Below are 21,269 nucleotides of genomic sequence, written 5' to 3'. Positions count from 1 at the left end.
AGCCAGGCCTGCAGATGCCTCGCAGGCACCGCTCTCCCCTGCCCCACGCACGTGCCCCTTCCTGAAACCCAATCGGCTTGACACGTATAGGCAGTTCTATCTTGAAACAAAGGAATCCACCACATCTATTTAAGATACTCAGTCCTGACCTGCATTTCACACCACTGGAAGACACATTTACCAAGTGGGTGCACAACATCTCCGAGTCCAACAAAAACATATTTAGATCTTACTTTCTGGTAAACGCAGACTGGTTTGCACAGAGCTCAAATAAAACTCTTCTTTGTTTCAAGGAAAGCTTGAAAAGGACATTTATTAATGGCCTTAACTGCATTTCACATCATTTCCTACTGGTACATACAAGACACCAACTACCTTATAGTATTTTGGGGCTAAAGTTATTTTTATATGTTTTTTATATACACAAGTACATAAATATGTATATAACAAAGGTAGAAATGCACTCATACATATACATATTTCCCTATATCTATCCAGATATATTTATGTGTGTATCTCTTATCTTTCTATCCTAATATACATCTCCTGTCCCCTCTAGGCGGAATCAGCAGAACAAAACACAGGTATCTCTGTTGGGCTCAGAAAATCTGAAAGCCCCAGGGGCCCGTACGGGAGTCAACTGCCTGCTTGTGGGACTGAACTTCATATCTTCTGCAAATGTAAGCAAACAGATGATAGTTACATCCCCAAATTGCCCCTCACTGAGTTAGATCTGCCTGCAAACCTGCTCCACATGCACTTGCAAGAGTCCAGAGCTGAAGGGCCTGGAGTCTCCTCTGCATTCCCCATCTCCCAATTACCCTGTTGAATATAGACGAACAGAAATCCCTTGTGATTCTTGCTCAAAAACAGCTCAAAAAATATACGGCATGTATCACAAATCACATCCCAGCCCCATAAGCAGGGATGTCTCAGCCAGAGATGGGGAACAAGGAATTTGGAAAAAAATAAAACCAATATCCATGCCAGAAGATTATTTTTTATAATTCAGAGAAGTCAGCATAGCCTGGACTCAGAGCAACACTGTGATGTGTAAATACAGTGTCTGGACGGGAGACCTCATTGCTCTCTACAACTACCTGAGAGGAGATTGTGGAGAGGAGGGAGCTGGGCTCTTCTCCCAAGTGACAAGGGACAGGACGAGAGGGAATGGCCTCAAGCTCCACCAGGGGAGGTTCAGGCTGGACATTAGGAAAAAATGTTTCACGGAAAGGGTCGTTGGGCACTGGCAGAGGCTGCCCAGGGAGGGGGTTGAGTCACCTTCCCTGGAGGGGTTTAAGGGGCGGGTGGACGAGGTGCTCAGGGACATGGTTTAGTGTTTGATAGGAATGGTTGGACTCAATGATTAGGTTGGTCTTTTCCAACCTGGTTATTCTATGATTCTATAACTCTCACTGTAGAAGTTTAATCCCACTCCAGGGTCCAGCAGAACAAGCGTTACAGTAGCCCAAGAGCCGCACCAGTTCCACATGCCGATTTGGTTTCCTGGCTGTACACGCTGCTTCTGGTCTTCAGCTCACAGGAGCTCCTCAAACATTCATTAAAACCAAGCAGCTGTTTATATTAATAGGAATTACAGAAATCTTAAGAGTAAATTGTAATGAGTTCCACATGACAGGCTGATAGAGTTGAAGTTATTGAGCCAGGAGAAGAGAAGGTTCCGAGGAGACCTTAGAGCAGCTTCCAGTATCTGAAGAGGCTACAAGAAAGCTGGGGAGGGACTGTTCACAAAGGCATGAAGTGATAGGAGGAGGGGCAATGGCTGTAAACTGGGGAGGGGCAGATTTAGACAAAACATTAGGAGGAATTTCTTCACAATGAGAGTGGTGAGGTCCTGGCCCAGGTTGCTGGATGAGCCTTGGGCAGCCTGATGTAGTGGGAGGTGTCCCTGCCCAACTCAAACTATTCTATGATTCTATGTGAGGGCAAAAGCACACTGGAACCCTTCATGATGTTTAAGGAGGCTGATCCACAGCACTGGTGGCTGCATTTAGTAAGCCAGACCCTTCTGTTCCACTTCAGGCACCACAGAACATCCAGGCAAATCTCCACTGTGAACAGCAGAAGATCTTCCAACATCACTTGATATCTAACATACAACATCCCACCTGCACAAACAGTTTAATTGTTTTCTACTCTTTTCCTCACCTGATTGAATAACAGAAGCAAAAATCAATTTACTATTTCATCAGTGAGAGGTTGAATCCTTGGTACCCATGCTAATTGACTGAAGGCGTAAGGCAGATTTCAATCTAAACCATTTTCTTTGTCACAAGTCTGGTAGGAATTAAGAGGGCAAGAACTATCAAATATGTGATTTAATGGGGTCACTTCACTATCTCTCTCCAGATTTCCAGTTCTGAAGTCCAGAGGTTTCCTCCTGCATACGCATAAAGTCACCGTGTGACATCGAGCCCTTCCCTGACACATGTCTGTCTGTCTGACTGCAACAATTAGACAACGCTTGGAGAGAAAACAGAAGGTAATTAGCTCTGGATTTAGGTTGACGCTCTGGGGAAGGACTTCATTACATGTTCCTGCTGCAGAGAGTAATACAGCAAATGGATTTTAGCAGCAAAGTCGAGCGGGTGTGCCACGTGTGCATCTCTAGACACACCTCCTGCCACAAAACAAGGGAGCAGCTGGAGTCTGCGTTAGCCTCGTGTTCTATCATACCCAACACCAGGGGTTAAACCAAACACACCATCATGCGCTCGAGAGCGAGGATCACAAGCCCAGAGGACTCAAGACTCACCCTTCAAGGACAGAGAGCCAAATCACACCCCTCATCCTGATGTCTGAGCTGTCCTGCTAAAAGCTGAACAGAGCCTCTTGCCAGTGCCCTTCTTACCTGTGAAGGAACTTCTCATACGTTTGGCGGTAGGCGAAGCCTGCTCGGCGGACTCTCACGTTCTCCAAAAGGCCAAGGTATTCGACCTGATGCCTGCAACGCTCCTCGTCAAAAAGCTGGGGTGACTTCTTATCGTTGGGCTTAATGCAACGGACATAGTAGGGCTCCTAAGGGGACAAATTAAACCACGATTCACTTGGAAAGAAAACAGTCAATGCAGACAAAGCTGTTTCCTTGTGAAAGCACTGAGATGTCAATCCACCCCAGTTACCTGAATGAGGTTTGGTTGCTCAACAGGAATCACAGAATCATTACGTTGGAAATGACCTTTGAGATCATCAGCTCCAACCATACCTATCCACTACTAAATCATGCCCCAAGCACCTCATCCAACTACCTTTTAAACACGTCCAGGGATGGGGAGTCGACCCCCTCCCTGGGCAACCTCTGCCAGTGCCTGAGAACCCTTTCTGTGAAGACATTTTTCCTAATGTCCAATCTAAACTCCCCCTGACGCAGCTTAAGGCCATTTCCTCCTGTCCTGTTGCTTGTCACCTGGGAGAAGAGACCAACATCTACCTCTCTGGAACCTCCTTTTAGGTAGTTGTAGAGAGTGATGATGTCTCCCCTCAGCCTCCTCTTCTCCAGGCTAAATCACAAGGTTGGAACAGAAATGACAGAGTGGCACATAACATGTTCCTCCTCTAGCACAATGACATCTGTTATAGGACCAGTGTATTACTCACTCGAGTTCCACTGTCCCTTGCTACACATCAGAACCAGTTCTGCAGCCCCTTCTCTACAGCCTTGGACAATAACAAACCTGGTCTTCATAAAAGAGAGAACAAACATTGCCCTGATTGTCAGATAGAGGGAGATTGAGATGAGATCTTAGGAAAAAATGTTTTTCTGTGAGAGTGGGGAGGCCCTGGCCCAGGTTGGCCAGAGCAGTGGTGGCTGCCCCATCCCTGGAGGGGTTCAAGGCCAGGTTGGATGGGGCTTGGAGCAACCAGATCCAGTGGGAGGGGTCCCTGCCCATTGCAGGGGTGGGGGGTGGTCAGACTGGATGGGCTTTAAGGTCCCTTCCAACCCAAACCATTCTGTGATTCTACAATTCTGTGATTCTATGCAGAAAAGTAAATATTCACGTTTACGGCAAAGCAACATTGGCTTTGACTACGCTATACACATTGAAATAAGTCATCAGGAGAAGAAGGAATTGGAGCAGAATGCTTGCAGAAAGGAGGGGAACCTCCACCACTGGAGAGGAACAGCCTGAACAAGCACCTGCATAGAAAAGGCAGAGGCAGAGGTGTCCTCAAACAGGAGGTAAATTCCCAAGGTCCCCCTCAGCCCTATTTGCTATGATTTGTCTCTGATCTAGCTATGTTTTCTGTGATTTGAGGTCACCTACCTAATCTCAGGATAATACAAAAGGCCCAAAAGGCTCTTTTCCCTTCAGTAATACTGAAGAAACAGGATCATCCTTGCATACCCTGGCCAGCCCTGACACAACCTGGAGGAATGCAGCACTAATGAGGAGCACAAGGAGCTCCCACTCCTTAATGAGCAGGAATAGGTTCAATATGAGTAATGACCAGGGTAGCATATGGAGGCCTTGGAAAAGTAGAGCCTTCTGATACATGCCAGTGGACCTTCTGGGGAACGTGTTGGACTGGAACGTTTCCCTGCTTTCTTAGGCATGCGACCAGTAGCATCACGCTGTGCTTTTCCCCTGGAAGGCTCACTTTGGGGTAAGAATAACGGGACCCCACACCAGAGCTGGCAGCAACCCTGTGCTGCCGACCCTCCATGCAGCGAGCCGGGAGAGTGTGAGGAGGCATGGGGAGTGCGTGGGTAAACGGAAGGATCCACGGCCAATGCACATCCCTACATCATCTCTCTTCTCCCAGTGACTTCATCTCTCACAGAATCATTAAGGTTGGAAAAGACCTCAAAGATGATCCAGTCCAACCTCTTCCCACACTGTGCATCAGGGAGAGCTGTTTCATGTCTTACTTGGCTCCTTTCCTTACCAGGGTGACGGAGGTAGAGCCTCGCGCAATGGAGAAAACCACCCTGCTTCCAAATAGCTGGCTGAGCTCCTGGTGACACAGCGCTCCCTCCGTCCTCCTCCTCTTTTCACATCCTCAGAAAGCAGTGGGCTCAAACAAGGACAGAACACTAAGGAACACAGCTTCCCTGGGACATCAAGCAACAGCTTTGCTCTGCGTGAGCTCTTCTACAGAGGTCGCCACCACACCGAACACTTTCTTCTGCCACAGTAATTCAACACAATCCATAACTTCTCTATTTGTTCTGCTTTCCTTCAGGAGGGAATGTGAAATATGATGTGCTGGTACAATTCAAGGAGTTTTAAGAAATTTGCATATTACTATTTTTGCCCTTCTCCTGAAATTGTCTCTGCACTGAAGGTAAGAAGGTTTACTGGGGTCTTTGTTCACTCCAGTCACCTGCCAGCTCTCAGAACCGGCAATCTGTGTGGATGATGATCTTCTCCTTGGTTGGAGAGCCTGGCCATGCTGTGGGAACGCAGCTGCCATCAGCGTTCTTCACGCTCTCTCAGACATCATGTGTCAAATTCTGAAGGCAGAAGCAGCCCTTTCTGAACCTCACATCAATGCTGAGTAGGCTTGACGTGGTCGTGGCACCTGTAACTGGTGAGGAGTAGGAGTTTGCTGGACTCGATGCCTGCAATTTCTAAGCTCTGTATCGTAATCTCTCTGTTGCATGGCAAGAAACAAAGGCCAGGTCATTCACCTGCTAGAACATCTCCTGGATGAGTGGGAATCAGTTCTTCAGGGAAACTGCAGGGCAGAGAGAACACCCTGGGTTACCCCTGAACTCAGAAGCTGTGAAGGAACCTGCAGTTGTGAAGATGAATGTATGCAGCTCTCCCCATACCCTTCTTGCTTGGGCAACTTCTCCATCCCCACATTAGTCGTCCTTAGGGTCAGACCCAGCCCAGTATTGGCAGCAGGATAACTAACGTCAGAACGATACCAGACCTGCCCTGTTGTCTTGTATGCCACGTCCAGATGAATGCAAATCTTTTGGTGATATTGATATTACAGTTGGACTCAATGATCTTTAAGGTCTTTTCCAACCTAAAAGATTCTACATCACAAATATTCTATGTTTGAGCGACAGCACTGCAACAGCTTGATGACACAGGAACCAAATCAAAGAAGTCACTGGGAGCATGAAGTCACAGCAGTGCCGCAAGGGAAGTGGTGGCATGTGTCCATCTCCACAGCTCTTCATTACTGCTAACACCTCATCTCCTAGCGCAAAGCTGGCTGTGTGGGTCATCATTACTGTCTTTGCCATTCGAAACCACAATAAGTCTCCATACAAACAACCCGGGAATCCCAGCCCAGCGCACAGAGGAGCGACTCTGACTGCATTTGATCATAGATTGGAGAAGACCTTTGAAATCATCAACTCCAACCTTACACTTCCACTACTAAATCATGTCCCCAAGCACCTTATCTGCCCATCTTTTAAACGCCTCCAGGGATGGAGGCTCCACCACCTCTCTGGGCAGTTCCAGTGCTTGAGAACCTTTTCTGTGAAGAAATTTTTCCTATGTCCAGTCATAGGAAAAAGGTCAATCCTATGTCCAGCCTGAACCTCCCCTGGCAGAGCTTGAGGCCATTTCCTCTTGTCCTGTCCCCTGTCACTTGGGAGAAGAGACCAACACCCACCTCTCTGCAACCTCCTATCAGGTAGTTGTAGAGAGCAAGAAGGTCTCCCCTCAGTTTCCTCTCCTCTGGGCTAAATACAAAAGGCAGAAGTCAAGGCGCTGCTTTCCTTTCAGAAAACAGACATAGGAAGTTCCTGCACAGACAGGAGATCGTCTCTCAGTGCAATTACAGTGTAATTAAAGCCTCTCAGCAATGACAGTTACTAGGTGAAATGCTACAGCAGATTATTCCATGCTCAGAATCCCCCCAGCTTCATCTCTTCAAGGGGATAATTACGCAGACCCATTATTGCACCATGAGGCTGTCAAGCCTGGGAGCAGCATTTTATAAATGGAAGAACTGAAATACAGAGACACAAAGGCCCCGGCGCTGACACCTCTTTAGATGCCTCGCCGCCACTGAGGGTTTTTTTTGTTTGTTTGGTTTTTTTTTTTAAATTAAGCTGAGTGACTTCTATATTTTTAAATATTAAAAAGGGGAAAAAAAAACCAGTTTAAAGTCACTGCACCCTAAAAAAACTCCCCCTTGAGAGATTTCTTTTCCTTATAGTTCACCAGATGAGAGAAGGGAGAGGACACAGGACTGACAAATCTGTGCTGGATATGTGCAGTCAGTCACACTGACAACATGACAACCAACTAGAGATGAAGCCTGTCAACCTGGAGAAAAGCACAGGAGAATGAAGGGTCAGACAAAAGGAGTTACAGAAATGGAGAGGGGAAATGAAAAGAAAAAAAGAGAAGCCTGTCCAGAGAGAGTTCCTAGAAGAGCTCATCATTTACAGCCATGTCCGCCAAAAGTACTTCCCGTGTCAGTATTTAGAATGAAAGCCACCCAAAGCAATCCATCAGAGAAAGAGCAAATCCCCAAGAGAACAGCATGGGCAGGAGAATGTGTGTTTGAGGAATCACAGAATAGTTTGGGTTGGAAGGGACCTCAAAGCCCATCCAGTCCCACCCCCTGCCATGAGCCACCACTGCTCTGGGCAACCTGGGCCAGGGCCTCCCTAGCCTCACAGAAAAACACTTCTTCCTAAGACCTCATCACAATCTCCCTTCTTTCAGCTGAAAACCATTCCCCCCAGTCCTACTCCGCCATTCCATGATTAAGAGCCTTGAATTTTCCTGAGTTTCCACACTTGTATGGAGATGTTCTAGACATTACGAAGAAATTCTTTACGATGGGGAGGCCCTGGCCCAGGTTGCCCAGAGCGGTGGTGGTGGAGCAGCTCAGAGCTGCCCCATCCCTGGAGGTGTCCAAGGCCAGGCTGGATGGGGCTTGGAGCCCCTGATCCAGTGGGAGGTGTCCCTGCCCATGGCAGGAGTTGGGACTGGATGGACTCCGAGGTCACTTCCAACCCAAACTATTCTATGGTTCTGTGATTCTGTGTGTAAATACAAGCTGAAGATGAAACCTTATTTGAAACCTTATGAAACCTGCAGCATTCACACCACTTTCATGCCACTCACCCTAAGGAAGCATCTGACATCCAAATAACCACACTACACAATCCTTCCTCCTCAGGAGCCACAGAACTCTGCTTCATCACCCAATTCTAGATTTAAAAGCAGAATACCAACTAAACAGGATTTTAAAGGTGGTTATTTTAAATAACCAACTAATGCCATGGGTACTGTCTTCACAAACTTTGCACTTTGTTTCAAAAATTACTATTATACCTGCCCACCAAATTAGCATTTCTGGGGACTATTCTCCCCCAAACAACAGGTTTAAAGACACTGTTGATCCTACCAAAAACCCTGCAGCTTCCCAAGAAGGCAAAACGAGTATCAGTGAAGAGCTCCTGGACTGCCGTTCAGTGCAGAGACTGCAGAAGCAGAGCAGAAATGGGGTTGAAATAAGTTTACCGGGAAGTGTTAAGCAAGTAAGAACAGCGTGATTGGACAGGGAGGCTGGGAGGAGAAGAGCAGCGCTGGCTGCACTCACACACTGGGAATGCTGTGGTACTGTTAATAAACCACCACTTCAAACTGCAATAACATCCAAGCCTATCTTCATCCCAGGTTTTTGAGAAACAGCTGAGAAAAACATGAAGTGGAATTTCCATCCCTACAGAAGCTGATTCCTCTGACATCCATGGACCACAACAGCAAACACCACTTGCACAGGGCTGTTTTCACCAAATGTTACCACAGGCTTCCCAAAAAACCCTCCCGCAGGGTCGAAACCACAGGCAGACACATGGACATAGTCACTGCTGATCCCCAGAAGTGCAACTCTGGTCTAAATTTGGGCACAGGGAAAATGAGTAAAGCGACCCGAGGGGAGAATGATGGTACCCGTCAGCACAATGAGCAGAGTCCCCAAAAGGGACAGTGGTTTTCCCAGTCTGGGAACAGCAACTGCTCATGCCAGAGAGCTGAGACAAGTACCCAGGCTGGCACTGACCCAGAGGCACAGCATCCCATTTATTTGTGCATAAACAGTGCACAAAGCCCCGCATCAATGCCCCATTGTTACCTGGCTAATCATAGAATCGTTTGGTTGGAAAAGACTTTTGAGATCACCAAGTCCAACCGTACCTGTCCACTATAAACCCATTTCTGTGAGCACCTCATCTGCCTGTCTTTTAAATCCTCTCAATGACGGTGACTCCACCACTGCCCTGGGCAGTCTCTGCCAGTGCCGGGGAACCCTTCCGGTAAGAAATATTTCCTAATATCTAACCTGAACCTCCCCTGGTGCAACTTCAGGCCATTTCCTCTCATCCTATCACTAGTTACTTGGGAGAAGAGACCAGCACCCACCTTGCTACAACCTCCTGTCAGGTCCTTGTAGGCAGTGATAAGGTCTACCCCAGACTCCTCCAGGCTAAACAGCCCCAGGTCCCTCAGCCGCTCCCAGAACTCTTGTGCTCCAAGCCCTTCCCCAGCTCTGTTCCCCTTCTCTGGACACGCTCCAGCCCCACGTTGTGGTGTGTCAGCTTCCCTAGCTGTCTGGCTAAGCAAGAGATAATGTGGCTGCTCTGTATGACAGAAAACTACATTAACAAGTGGCATCAATCAGAACCTTTCTCCTTCCCCAGCTGCTCACTTTCACGACGCATAGATGAAACCTGCCTGGGTTTTTAACATCTCTGCACCAAGTTTAGGTTAGGGCCAGCCAGCAAGTTATGTGGAAGAAGGACAGATCAGTTAAATCTGGACTCCTTGGGAAGTCAGACTGAAGTCTGTCCCCATCTCACAGAATCACAGAATGGTTTGGGTTGGAAGGGACCTCAGAGCCCATCCAGTTCCAACACCTGCCATGGGCAGGGGCACCTCCCACTGGATCCAGTTGCTCCAAGCCCCATCTAACCTGGCCTTGAACACCTCCAGGCATGGGGGAGCCACCACTTCCCCAGGCATCCTGGGCCAGGGCCTTCCCACCCTCACAGAAAAACATTTCTCCCTAAGATCTCATCTCAATCTCCCCTCTTTCAGCATAAAACCATCCCCCCTCCTCCTATCCCTGCACTCCCTGACCAAGAGCCCCAACCCAGCTTTCCTGGAGCCCCTTTCAGTACTGGAAGCTGCTCTAAGGTCTCCCTGGAGCCTCCTTTTCTCCAGGCTGAACAACCCCAACTCTCTCAGCCTGTCCTCATACAGGAGGTGCTCCAGCCCTCGGATCATCGTCATGGCCTCCTCTCCATTCTTCACACAAAGTGCTGCTTGTCAAAGCAACACTTTCTACTATAAAACTTAATTATTTACTAAAATAAAAGGTTTCATTTCTCACCCTTCGACACAGCAAAGAGGAGGAAAGAAGGAAATCATGTAGGTCTGCCTGTATATTCATTGAAGTCCCTTGGCAGCAAAAGCCAGAGAGAGTCTCTCCACCACCATACTACATCCTCTGGGCCCTCTGCCAAATCGTTAAAGATGATTACTTATTTGATATAATAATTACGACCCTAAATACACTGGCTTTCCTACGAGTAAAAGACATGCTGGTCACAGAGAAAACAAACTCCACCTTCTTTATGCAGGGGTGGCAGCAAACTCTCCTACAAGACCGCAGGCGCTCGCTGCCCCAACCGTGCACCTCTGCCACCGACAGGAGGGCAGCAGCCTCGCCCTGGAGCAGCTACACCCCACTGACCCAAAGCTGGAGTGAATTTGCAAACAGGAATACTCACCTTTGATGCCAGGTTGTCCACCAATGCAATCATGGAGTTCTTAAAGAGCGTAGCAGCTGTCAGAGGCCTCTTGGTTACCTCTGTGATGCTCAGTTTACCTTCAGGCCACATCATCTTCAACACAGGGTTAGAGCTAAAAGAGAGTCTCTTTAATTCCAGAGCCTAACAGCACTTCCACCACATTTAGATTTCACCAGCTTCTTTCTGTGCAGATCTACTAGTGTTCTCAGCTCAAATTGTAGCAGCCAAACTAATATGACATCCCTGGGCAAAACATCTCTTGCTTCTGAGCGATGCTTGGTTCAAGCTTACAACACAACACTCTGGAAATATGACAAGGGTGTTCTCTCTCCAGATAAAGATGTGCAGGAATGGGATAACACAGATCCTGCAGAAGCGATCTCTCAAAAGCAGAGCCTGCCTTGCCGACACCGACATAAAGGATTTAATGGAAGCAGAAAAGAGCAAGGCCACAGCCCACAACATCCTACCTGAGACTCACTATCTACTCTCAAGCTGCATCGCTGCACCTTAAAATAATTCATACATTTCAGCCTACGTTTTCTTGAAGAGTGGAAGGGGAGGTAAAACAGCCATGATGGATGGCAGGAGCTCTGGAATGGACAAGAGCTGAGAGCAGTTACAGCAATCCAAGTGCCCATCCATCACGTGCTTCAATACGCCGTAAGCGGTCTTTGTGAACAGTCTTCACCAGAGACATGATAGAGAACAGAGGCAAAGCATAGTAAAACCTCTGTACAGCATTGATTTGGTAGGGTTTTGGTTGATGCAAAGCCCAGAAAACATGAACAAAGACCTTTCAATGGAGTTCACCGAGAAAACAGGTCTGTAAATAAGGTTAACAGTTGTACCAGCTTTTAATCCCAGTAAACAGAGCTGGCCATGTGGCTGAAGGCTATTTTATGCTGACCTCCACCTCTGAGCGAAGTCTCTGAAAGGTGGAGATGAGCCAGTTACAAAAGCATCGATTGGAACATGTTTAGTGCCAACCATCAAGGAACACAGCTCTCTGGGGCACTTCTGTACGTGCTCATTTTGACAGGATTGAAAAAATTGCTCCTCAAAGGCAATTTTTACCTCCTTAATTTGTATTTAGAATTGCAGATTTGGGTCAGAAGGGACTTTAAAGCCCATCCAGTTCCAACGCCCCTGCCATGGGCAGGGACACCTCCCACTGGATCAGGCTGCCCAAGGCCCATCCAACCTGGCCCTGAACACCTCCAGGGATGGGGCAGCCACAGCTTCCCTGGGCAACCTGGGCTAGAGCCTCCCCACCCTTATAGTGAAGAAATTCCTCCTTACATCTAGTCTAAATCTGCCCCTCTCCAGTTTATACCCATTGCTCCTTGTCCCGTCACTCCAGGCCTTTGTAAACAGCCCCTCCCCAGCTTTCTTGTAGCCCCTTCAGGTACTGGATGGTGACTATAAGGTCTCCTCAGAGCCTTCTCTTCTCCAGGCTGAACAACCCCAACTCTCTCAGCCTGTCCCTGTATGGGAGGTGCTCCAGCCTTCGGACTATCCTTATATCCTCCTCTGGACCCGTTCCAACAGCTCCATATCATTTATAACACATGGTTTCATCTTTCACATCCCTTGTATGAAAAGGATTCAAATCTATTTGTCAATTCTTCCCCACACTCCTAAATTTCGTTCAGGCTTCCAGCTGGGGCCAGGGATGGTGGTGACCAAATGCCAATGGGACATCCAAAAACCTGGTTAATGACCAGCCAAGTAGCACATGTAATCTCTGCCCAGCTCTCTTGATTGCACAACGAGCTGAGTTCAAACAAACACTTTAAACTTAGTTCAATTAAAGGTTATAGCAGACCAAAACCAACATATACAGAATAAGGACTTTATCCTGAAAAATCAAACAAACACCCTTCGGGTGTACAGTGTGTCAGTACACAAAGTTCAAATCCCCAAGCAATGGGTTTATCCACGTGCACTGCACACACAGCAAACACGGCATCAGGGGAAACATTCGCTCCTTCTAGTATCCGCTCCATAAAAAGGATTCTCACACATTCACCTCATTAATACTTTTGTTCCTACCTGTTGTACATGAGGCGCTTGAAGTCTTGAAATAAAGTGTCCTTGTTTTTGTCAATAAATCCCGTGACGGAGTAACTAAAAAAACATGGAAAACAGAGTTAATTACAAAGAAGCAAAGTCCTTCTCGGAGCTGCTGGGTCAGCATGAGACCAGCATCCTTGCACTCCTACAGACAGGGTTATCAAGCATGGGAAAGGGCTGACCAAGGAAGTGGTTGAGTCCCCATCCCTGGACGGGTTTAAAAGCTGGGTAGATGAGGTGCTCGGGGATGGTTTAGTAGTGGGCAGGGATGGTTGGACTCAATGATCTCAAAGTTCTTTTCCAACCAAATGATTTCATGATTCAGGAACACAGCTCTGTTTCTCAGCCTATCCCTAATCTGCTGCACGAGCACTGTCTGAGGCCTACATCCCTCTGCCCAGCCTTCTGCCTTCAGCACAAGAACATCATATACTAGACAGCTATGGACACCATGCAGGTGAAGAGCACGATGGCCAAGATGCTTTGCAGGACTTTAGCAAGCTGCAGTTGGCCCAAATCCCAGAGCTAGACCCGTGACTTCTGCCTTCAAGTTCAGAGCACAAATCTGTGTTAAATTCTGCAGAGATTAAGTTTTCTTTTTCAATAGATCAAGTCTATTCCTCTTCTGGTTTTCAGGAAGATTGCCTGGAATCAAGAGCTGTGACACCTCTAACTCCACACACATTTTGGACCCTTTCCTTCATCTGTTCCCAAAGAAACATCACCCTGAAAGACATTGTTTCAGAGTTCCATCTCCTATCCAGGACTCCAGACAGACAGTGCTCTGTCCTCAAAGAAAAGGTCCAAAATCCCCCCACTTGGTCGCTTCTTGAGCTTCAGATCACCCCAGGAAGCCCGCACCTAAACCAGGGGTGCTGGGATCCAGAGCATCACAGCATTCAAATCCCTGCATGGAGCCACCCTCAAATCTTACTCTTCCATGGGCTGAACTATGTTATCTGTGAATATTTCCACATTTTGATTGTCATTTGCAGAACTCTCCAGCCACTGGCAGCATGGAAGGTTCAACCATGACTATGGCACCTTGTATTTCCCCCCTCCTCAGAAAAATGCTCTGAAGTAAGGGACATCATAGAACCACAGAATCATGGAATGGTTTGGGTTCGAAGGGACCTCAAAGTCCATCCAGTTCCACTCCCTACCATGGGGAGGGACACCTCCCACTGGATCTGGTTCCTCCAAGCCCCATCCAACGTGGCCTTGAACCCCTCCAGGGATGGAGCAGCCACCACTGCTCTGGGCAACCTGGGCGAGGATCTCCCCACACTCAGTGTGAAGAATTTCTTTCTAACGTCCAATCCAAATCTTCCCCCTTCCAATTTAAAGCCATTCCCCCTCATCCTATCACTCTATGACCTTGTAAAAAGTCCCTCTCCAGCTTTCTTGTGGCCCCCTTCACGTACTGGGAGCCCACTATGACCATCAGCAAACACTTAGCTGAAACTCCAGAACAAAACCTAGCTGACCGAAGGGCTCCGGTATGATCACACTGATTATCCTTAAATATTAAAGGCAAATTTAATTCCAAGGCAAAAGAAATCCTAAATTATTTCCTTGTTTACTCCTTTAGATTCTGCTGGCACAGGGATCAACACCAACCCGAAACCATTAAATCACTCCAGCAATATTACAGAAAACAGGTTTCCCACATGGGCACTTTCTCCCCTCCCCCTTCTACTCAATCTCCCCTCATAACCATCACATCCTGCAGCCTCTTCTGCAGGTTCCAGGTAGGGAAAACTTTTCAACCTGAAGAGGGAAGGCTCCTGGCACTGATGCTCATTTCAGTTCCACACTGCTCTGTATTTGGAGTCTGCTCAAACTGTTTTGAGAATTTAAAGTCAGGCAGTTATACAATCACATGAACCAGATGTCAAAACCTGATTTTATTAGCTCAGTATGGTTTTCCTGCATAAACAGGGTGGGGTTTTTTTCCCCCTCCTTTTTTCCCCCGAAGCACTGCTCTCCTCTCATCCCCTCCTGCCACGTTCTCCTTTTGTTCCAGTTTCAAGTACAAAATCTTATTCCATACAGCAAGTCACCAGCAGAAGATTTAATTGATAGGCAATCACTGCACTCTGTAATTCCGTGTGACAGCTATTCTGGTGCGTACCCGGAGCAGCATTAAAACAGAATACTGTATTGCTTCAAAGCCGGCTAAAAGACAGAAATAGAAGGTGCAACTTTAGTTCTGAAAGGAACTCACATCACATCGCCGGCATAGTGCTTGATTCGAAAGTCTCTGTCAAACTCCAGCGTTTTATCAGTTGCACAAAGCTAAAATAAAACAAATTCACATACGTTAAAACATCATCAGGGGCTTTCAAGTTTCATGGAGGAGTAAAAGGCATCTGAAACAGAAATGGAAACTTCAGTTATTCCTCTCTATATAAGCATGGGTGGATGTGAAATCCAGCTAGAACACTGCTTGATGGTATTTTTCCATGGGTGCACTCTAAGAACACAGTTTTGTACAAAATCAAGTTACGAGAGCCTAGTTTTATTAAAAAATAATGGCATTATCTCAAAACACCAAAAAGAACACTTATGTATGTAGAGAAACATTGCAACTAAGAGTTAATTTATGATCGTTCCTGTGTATTCAGCACTGCTGAAGCTGCACCTCGAATCCTGGGCTCAGTATTGGGCCCCTCACTGCAAGAAGGACATTGAGGGGCTGGAGCGTGTCTGGAGAAGGGAATGGAGCTGGGGAAGGAGCACAGGGTCCTGGGAATGGCTGAGGGACCTGGGGCTGTTTAGTCTGGAGGAGGCTGAGGGGAAACCTCATCGCTCTCTGCAGCTCCTGGAAAAGAGGTTGTGGTGAGCTGGGTGCTGGGCTCTGCTCCCAGGGAACAAGTGATGGGACAAGAGGAAATGGCCTCAAGTTGCACGTGGGGAGGTTTAGATTGGATATTGGGAACAATGCCTTCACTGACAGAGCGGTGAAGCCCCTTGTGACAGTGACAAGAGCCGTGCTTGCTCCGGCCTGGATCACTCTGGGCCACCTAACACCCTGCAGACGTGCACAGGGCGGTCACAGCTCCAGACTCCGCTCCCACCACCTATTCCATCCCCTCAGCACAATGAAGATGTCAAGTGCCCACATGGCAGCCAGTCAGAAGCACTGGCCATGATACACTCAGTCCCTTCAGGAATAACAGAAGCCAAAAAATCCATCAGGCTCAGCTTAATTAAAAAAAGGAGAAGAAGATAAATCGGAAGATTTTTATTAAAGTCAAAAGGAGCAGGCAGAAGAATTAAGTCTTTGCATGGGCACCATTTTAAAACACTAAGGGCTGTGAGCAAATATCTGGTATCCACCAAAGGCCTTAGAAAAATAAAAGAGGAAATTAGCACAGTTAAAATAGAGGGCAGGAGAGATTATTAGAAGCAGGAAGATATCCTCCAAAACATTTCACCTGTGTCCAAAGTTGAAGATAGATTGGCTCAAACATACAGAATGGATGTAAACCAATAAAAGAAAAGATCATAGAATCCCTAGGTTGGAAAAGAACTTTGAGATCATCAAGTCCAACCGTAGCTGTCCACTACTATACATTAAAATAAAATCACAAGGAGGAAACCAAGAAGTGAGAGTAACAAGGTAGATAGGTTACGAAGGAATAATTAGTCCAGCACAGCAGGAGCAGGAAGCACATCGGGGTCTGCAGAGCTGATGGATGACCACGGTGTAGAAGGAACATAGAGAATGAAGAAATGAGGCCATACCAGGAAAAGAAAGTCATTTTTCTTTTTGCAGCTGTGTTCACCAGCAAGAGGCTATAGAGGATGTAACGTGCCTCAAAACTTACACCTCAAACCAACATGTCAACAGAAAAGGTGTAAGATAAGCAAAACCACAAGGGAATGAAGCACCTGCTGCTACCAGACAGGACACAGTCAGCTGCAGGAGCTTAAAACTCATCCAGTACTGGTGAGACTGGCAGGTGCCTTAGCTCGATGCTAAGATGGGTATTTAAGGAGTGATTCTCTCTGAGGTTTGCCTCTACTGGACAAATCGGTTGAAACTATCAAAAAAGAACAGCAAATATTTTTATGGAGTTGATATCTGATTGGATTGCTCAGAGCCTTCTCATGGGGCTCCTCTGCCCGAGGTCTAGGCTGCTAACATCACCTTAAATGAGCTGTGATCTGAGGGTAATGGGAAGGTCATCAAGCCTGACGATGGTATTTAATTATTCAGGAAAGTAAAGGCAAAGGCTTAACTGCAGGAAGACCTGAGAGGCTAAAGGAATGGCAAAGAACAAATGAAATTCAACATAAACAGTGATCCATCCAGAGAAAAGCCAAAGTTCATGGCAAATAAGGGGCCCCAAACTGTCCATTCTTAACCCAATAAGTGCCTTAAGCACCCTCCCTCTCAAAAAGGATATAGGAGAACTGGAGAATCATAGAATCATAGAATAACCAGGTTGGAAGAGACCCACCGGATCATCGAGTCCAACCATTCCTATCAAACACTAACCCATGCCCCTTAGCACCTTGTCCACCCGTGCCTTAAACCCCTCCAGGGAAGGTGACTCAACCCCCTCCCTGGGCAGCTTCTGCCAGTGCCCAATGACCCTTTCCGTGAAAAATTTTTTCCTAATGTCCAGCCTGAACCTCCCCTGGTGGAGCCTGAGGCCATTCCCTCTTGTCCTGTCCCCTGTCCCTTGGGAGAAGAGCCCAGCTCCCTCCTCTCTACAACCTCCTCTCAGGGAGTTGCAGAGAGCAATGAGGTCTCCCCTCAGCCTCCTCTTCTCCAGGCTAAACACCCCCAGCTCATGCAGCCGCTCCTCTTGTTCTCCAGACCCTTCCCCAGCTTCATTGCTCTTCTCTGGACTCGCTCCAGAGTCTCAACATCCTTCTTGTGGGGAGGGGCCCAGAACTGACCCCAGGATTCGAGCAGCGGTCTCACCAGTGCCGAGTCCAGAGGGAGAAGAACCTCCCTGGACCTGCTGGTCACGCCGTTTCTGATCCAAGCCAAGATGCCATTGGCCTTCTTGGCCACCTGGGCACACTGCTGGCTCACGTTCAGTCGGCTGTCAACCAACACCCCCAGGTCCTTCTCCTCTAGAAAGCTCTATGAAGGGCAAAATCCAATCAACAATACTGACTGACTGACTGCTGCAGAGGAAGGGCCAAACAAACTAAGTCTCTTCTGGTCAAGAACAAAATGCCAGGAAACAATGGATGGAGCAAAACAGGAAGGAAGGAGCTCTTCACCTGAGTATCTAAGCTATGGAATTTGTCAATTCAAAAAAAGAAGAGAGAAAAATCTATTCAGGACACCAGCCCTGGTTCAGGAGGCTCCTGCTCTGCAGGTCACGGGAGACTGGGAGCAGAACAAATTATTTACACATTTGCCTCATATTCCTCCATCATTTTAACCTTCCTTGTTGCCTGGATTCTTGGAAGACACCACATCAGGTGGACTGGAACAGACCTTCTCCTACTCTTCCCTTCACTATCGTCTTGTTGAGGTTGAACCTTTACACAGTTCGATGATGTAAGAATTTACAGGCTGCCCATCACTGCACTCAATCCTTTGGAAGTATAAGATCAATCAAAAAAATCAGAACTTAAAGAGGCTGAGCAAATGAACTTGTGATGCTGAGAAGCAGGGTGGGCAGCATGTCTGCAGATCTAGATCAGGACTGGACAATTCAGAGGACAACCCATGCTCTAGGAACATGAAACTTTGCCACTAATACTCACAGAGGAAGCGTTTCCCGGTATTTTTCCTGGTTTGTTTGGCTTTCACCAGGCCAACCAAGCCGACAGCAGCAGATCAGATATGACTACACAAACTAGGACACTACTATTTAGGGCACAGCAGCCCCTCAGAGCTTATCCACATGGAGCCAGCGTTCAACCCGCTCTACAGGGGAGCAGTGAAGCATTAACTCTGGCTGCAAGATGGGAGCTGTTCCCATAACGTACTGGCACACGCACTTTAACTCTTCAGGAGCAGCTTAGATCTACACTGAACTTAGGGTGTCAGGACAAAACTACCGCAACCTGCAAAAGCAATCTGTGAAAAGAAATCAAGTCCTTTGTTTTAATTCAAGCTAAAGGGCATGGCTTAGAGAGCTGAGGTTTCCTGCAGCAGCTCTAGACAGGACTGAGGAAGCTACCTTAGATACCGGTGAAGGACATCTGTGAAGACGTGAAGGGGAGAAAAAAATAATTATGAGGCTGAGGGTTTTATGGGTGAATTTTTTCAAGGCTATATTGATTTAAACTAGAAATTAGCAGGCTGGGAAGATACATCATCCCCTCCATAAACAGTATTTATAGCAGTATTCCCTGTTTCCCTCCCAGCCTGTGCAGTTGTCTGACAATGCCACCCCCTGCTGAGGAACGCTGCACTGGCAATATTTTCTGTCAACGTTTCCTGTGCTGTGTGGGGACTCCTGAAGGTGAGGACTCAAACAGATTTTTGTTTTATAATTTTCTTTTTATAGCCTCCCACATACTTTATGAAATCCAGACCTCTTCCCCCTCTGTACCAAAGTCCTACCTGCCCTTGCTGTGACAGAACCACGCCGCCTCAGCAGACCCTGGACCAAGGACACGACAGAACCGAACTCCTTTCTCTGCCAGCTCACATCTCCTGCCTAGACAGCTCCAGAAGCTGGATCACTTCCACACTCCCCACTGCAGAGGATTTAAACCTTCATCCCCCCTAGGCTTCACTATTCCTAATCATTAGCACTACTGAAGGAAGCAATTTGCATTAATGAGTACAAACAAAGACAAGGCTTCATGAAAAGCCTTGTTTTCAGGTGCGTTTATTCAGGCCAAGCTTCACCTAACAGATCTGCTGGTAAGATCTGGGTTATCGCGAAGGGACGTGTGTGGCAGATGAGAAGGCAGGTGCCGCAAATAACGGGCACTTACGGAATGCCACATCTGGGATGAACAAGTGGTTATTGTATTTCCATCCTAGCCTCTCTCCAAACAAGCCGCATTGAGAGCCGTTGTTTATATCCAGCCTCCCTGGAGGCAGCGTTTAGCACGTATCTTATACAACTGTGCTAATTCTGGATTTCTGACCTACATAAAATATTGCACCCGGGTGGGGGAGGAGGCTGAACAGACATCCTCAATGATGTGTTTCAAACAGCAGTAGAAAGACATCAATAAATTAAAGGCCCCAGTTTGATCCCTCAGTGTGAAAGATTCTCAAATTAATCAGGCTGGTGACCATGTTTTCAATATGCTGCTGAGCGAGGAATAAGTAAAGCCTTTTAATTTGCACACTGTACACAAGCCAAAGCAAGCTGAGGGGCCAAGATGATCATAGGCACAATCGGAGATGAACATGTTTTGTAGCCAATGACGATGAAAAAGCTCACAGTGCTGTAATAAAGCAGAAGTGTAAATAATTTCACTGTCACTGTGCATTAGAGCAGCCTGGGAAGAACGCCACATGGGCTGAAAGCGCGCATCGATTGGTTACCAATGACATCATGATACATCAAGGCACAAGCTCAGGCTTCTTTTATGCCTGGAATAAAACAGATTGCACATTGCACATAACTTCAGCTCCCTCTGCCGGATACGGGGCTGCCCAAGGCACGACCCAAACCCAGAGCAGACTGTGGTGCTGTGGTGAGGAGCTGCTGCTGCTCTCTGGTGTTTATGGCCCACCCGACGGCATTGATTCCAACCCCAGACACTCTTCAAGTCCTTTTCCTTATTCAGCTACCCCTAAAAAACCAGAAAAGGCATCACAGAGAAAAGGAAGCAAGTTTTGAGGAGACAGACGAGTGCATTACCTTTCTGCTGGAGAAATGCGCATGCTTCCCCAGCTTGTTATTCAGAGCCTCCAGGAACATCTCGTCTGTAACCTTGCCAACATTCATGCAGGCATCGTCCAGAATGGCAATGATCCCTTTGTGCTGCTGCTCTACCAGGTCTACGATGACCTGGTTGTTGAAGTAATCGATCTGTAAAACACACAGAGCGGGTGCATTTGTGACTTTGGCTGGCAAAAAGGGGAGCTGGGTGGGGGGGCAATGTTGGCTACGGATGAACACGTGTCTGACAGACAGATTGGAGCCTGCAGCTCACAGGAGAGGAAATCAGCTCTCAGTACGGTGACCACTAACGGAAAATTAAGCAGGCTGCTTCCCTACCACTGAAAAGCAGAGAAGCTGACCTTTCACATCCTTTGCATGCATCTTGAGAGCTCTGCCAAAAATCAGCTGCTCCAGAATGCACTTTAAGATGTATCTTAAAACTCAAGTGTGCACAGTCATTACAGTGAAAACTGTGCATCTTGTCCTCAGTATTGTGAAAGGAATTTGGACAAGACAACTCAAGATTTGTACACTTGAGCAGTTCCAACTGGACAAAATACGTAAGCACTCCAAACACACAGGGATGTGTGTGGTATGGCAGAGAT

General features: G+C 47.3%; 1 protein-coding gene across 1 annotated transcript in view; it reads right to left on the bottom strand.

Annotated features, from left to right (window-relative positions):
* The window catches only part of MYO1D (myosin ID), a 184,163-nt gene that overhangs the window by 110,177 nt on the left and 52,717 nt on the right, over nucleotides 1-21,269 (bottom strand). The window contains exons 11-15 of the mRNA XM_069877121.1: nucleotides 20,641-20,811; nucleotides 15,063-15,133; nucleotides 12,815-12,889; nucleotides 10,739-10,871; nucleotides 2,873-3,039 (exon numbers count right to left, since the gene is read on the bottom strand). Coding sequence (XP_069733222.1) covers nucleotides 2,873-3,039; nucleotides 10,739-10,871; nucleotides 12,815-12,889; nucleotides 15,063-15,133; nucleotides 20,641-20,811 — 617 coding nt within the window. The remainder of the gene's footprint in view (nucleotides 1-2,872; nucleotides 3,040-10,738; nucleotides 10,872-12,814; nucleotides 12,890-15,062; nucleotides 15,134-20,640; nucleotides 20,812-21,269) is intronic.

This window comes from Phaenicophaeus curvirostris, chromosome 26 (assembly GCF_032191515.1).
Source record: "Phaenicophaeus curvirostris isolate KB17595 chromosome 26, BPBGC_Pcur_1.0, whole genome shotgun sequence".
In the NCBI taxonomy this organism is placed as follows: Eukaryota; Metazoa; Chordata; class Aves; order Cuculiformes; family Cuculidae; genus Phaenicophaeus; species Phaenicophaeus curvirostris.
The sequence above is the reverse complement of the archived record's forward strand: the minus strand, read 5'-3'. Positions and strand labels throughout refer to the sequence as shown.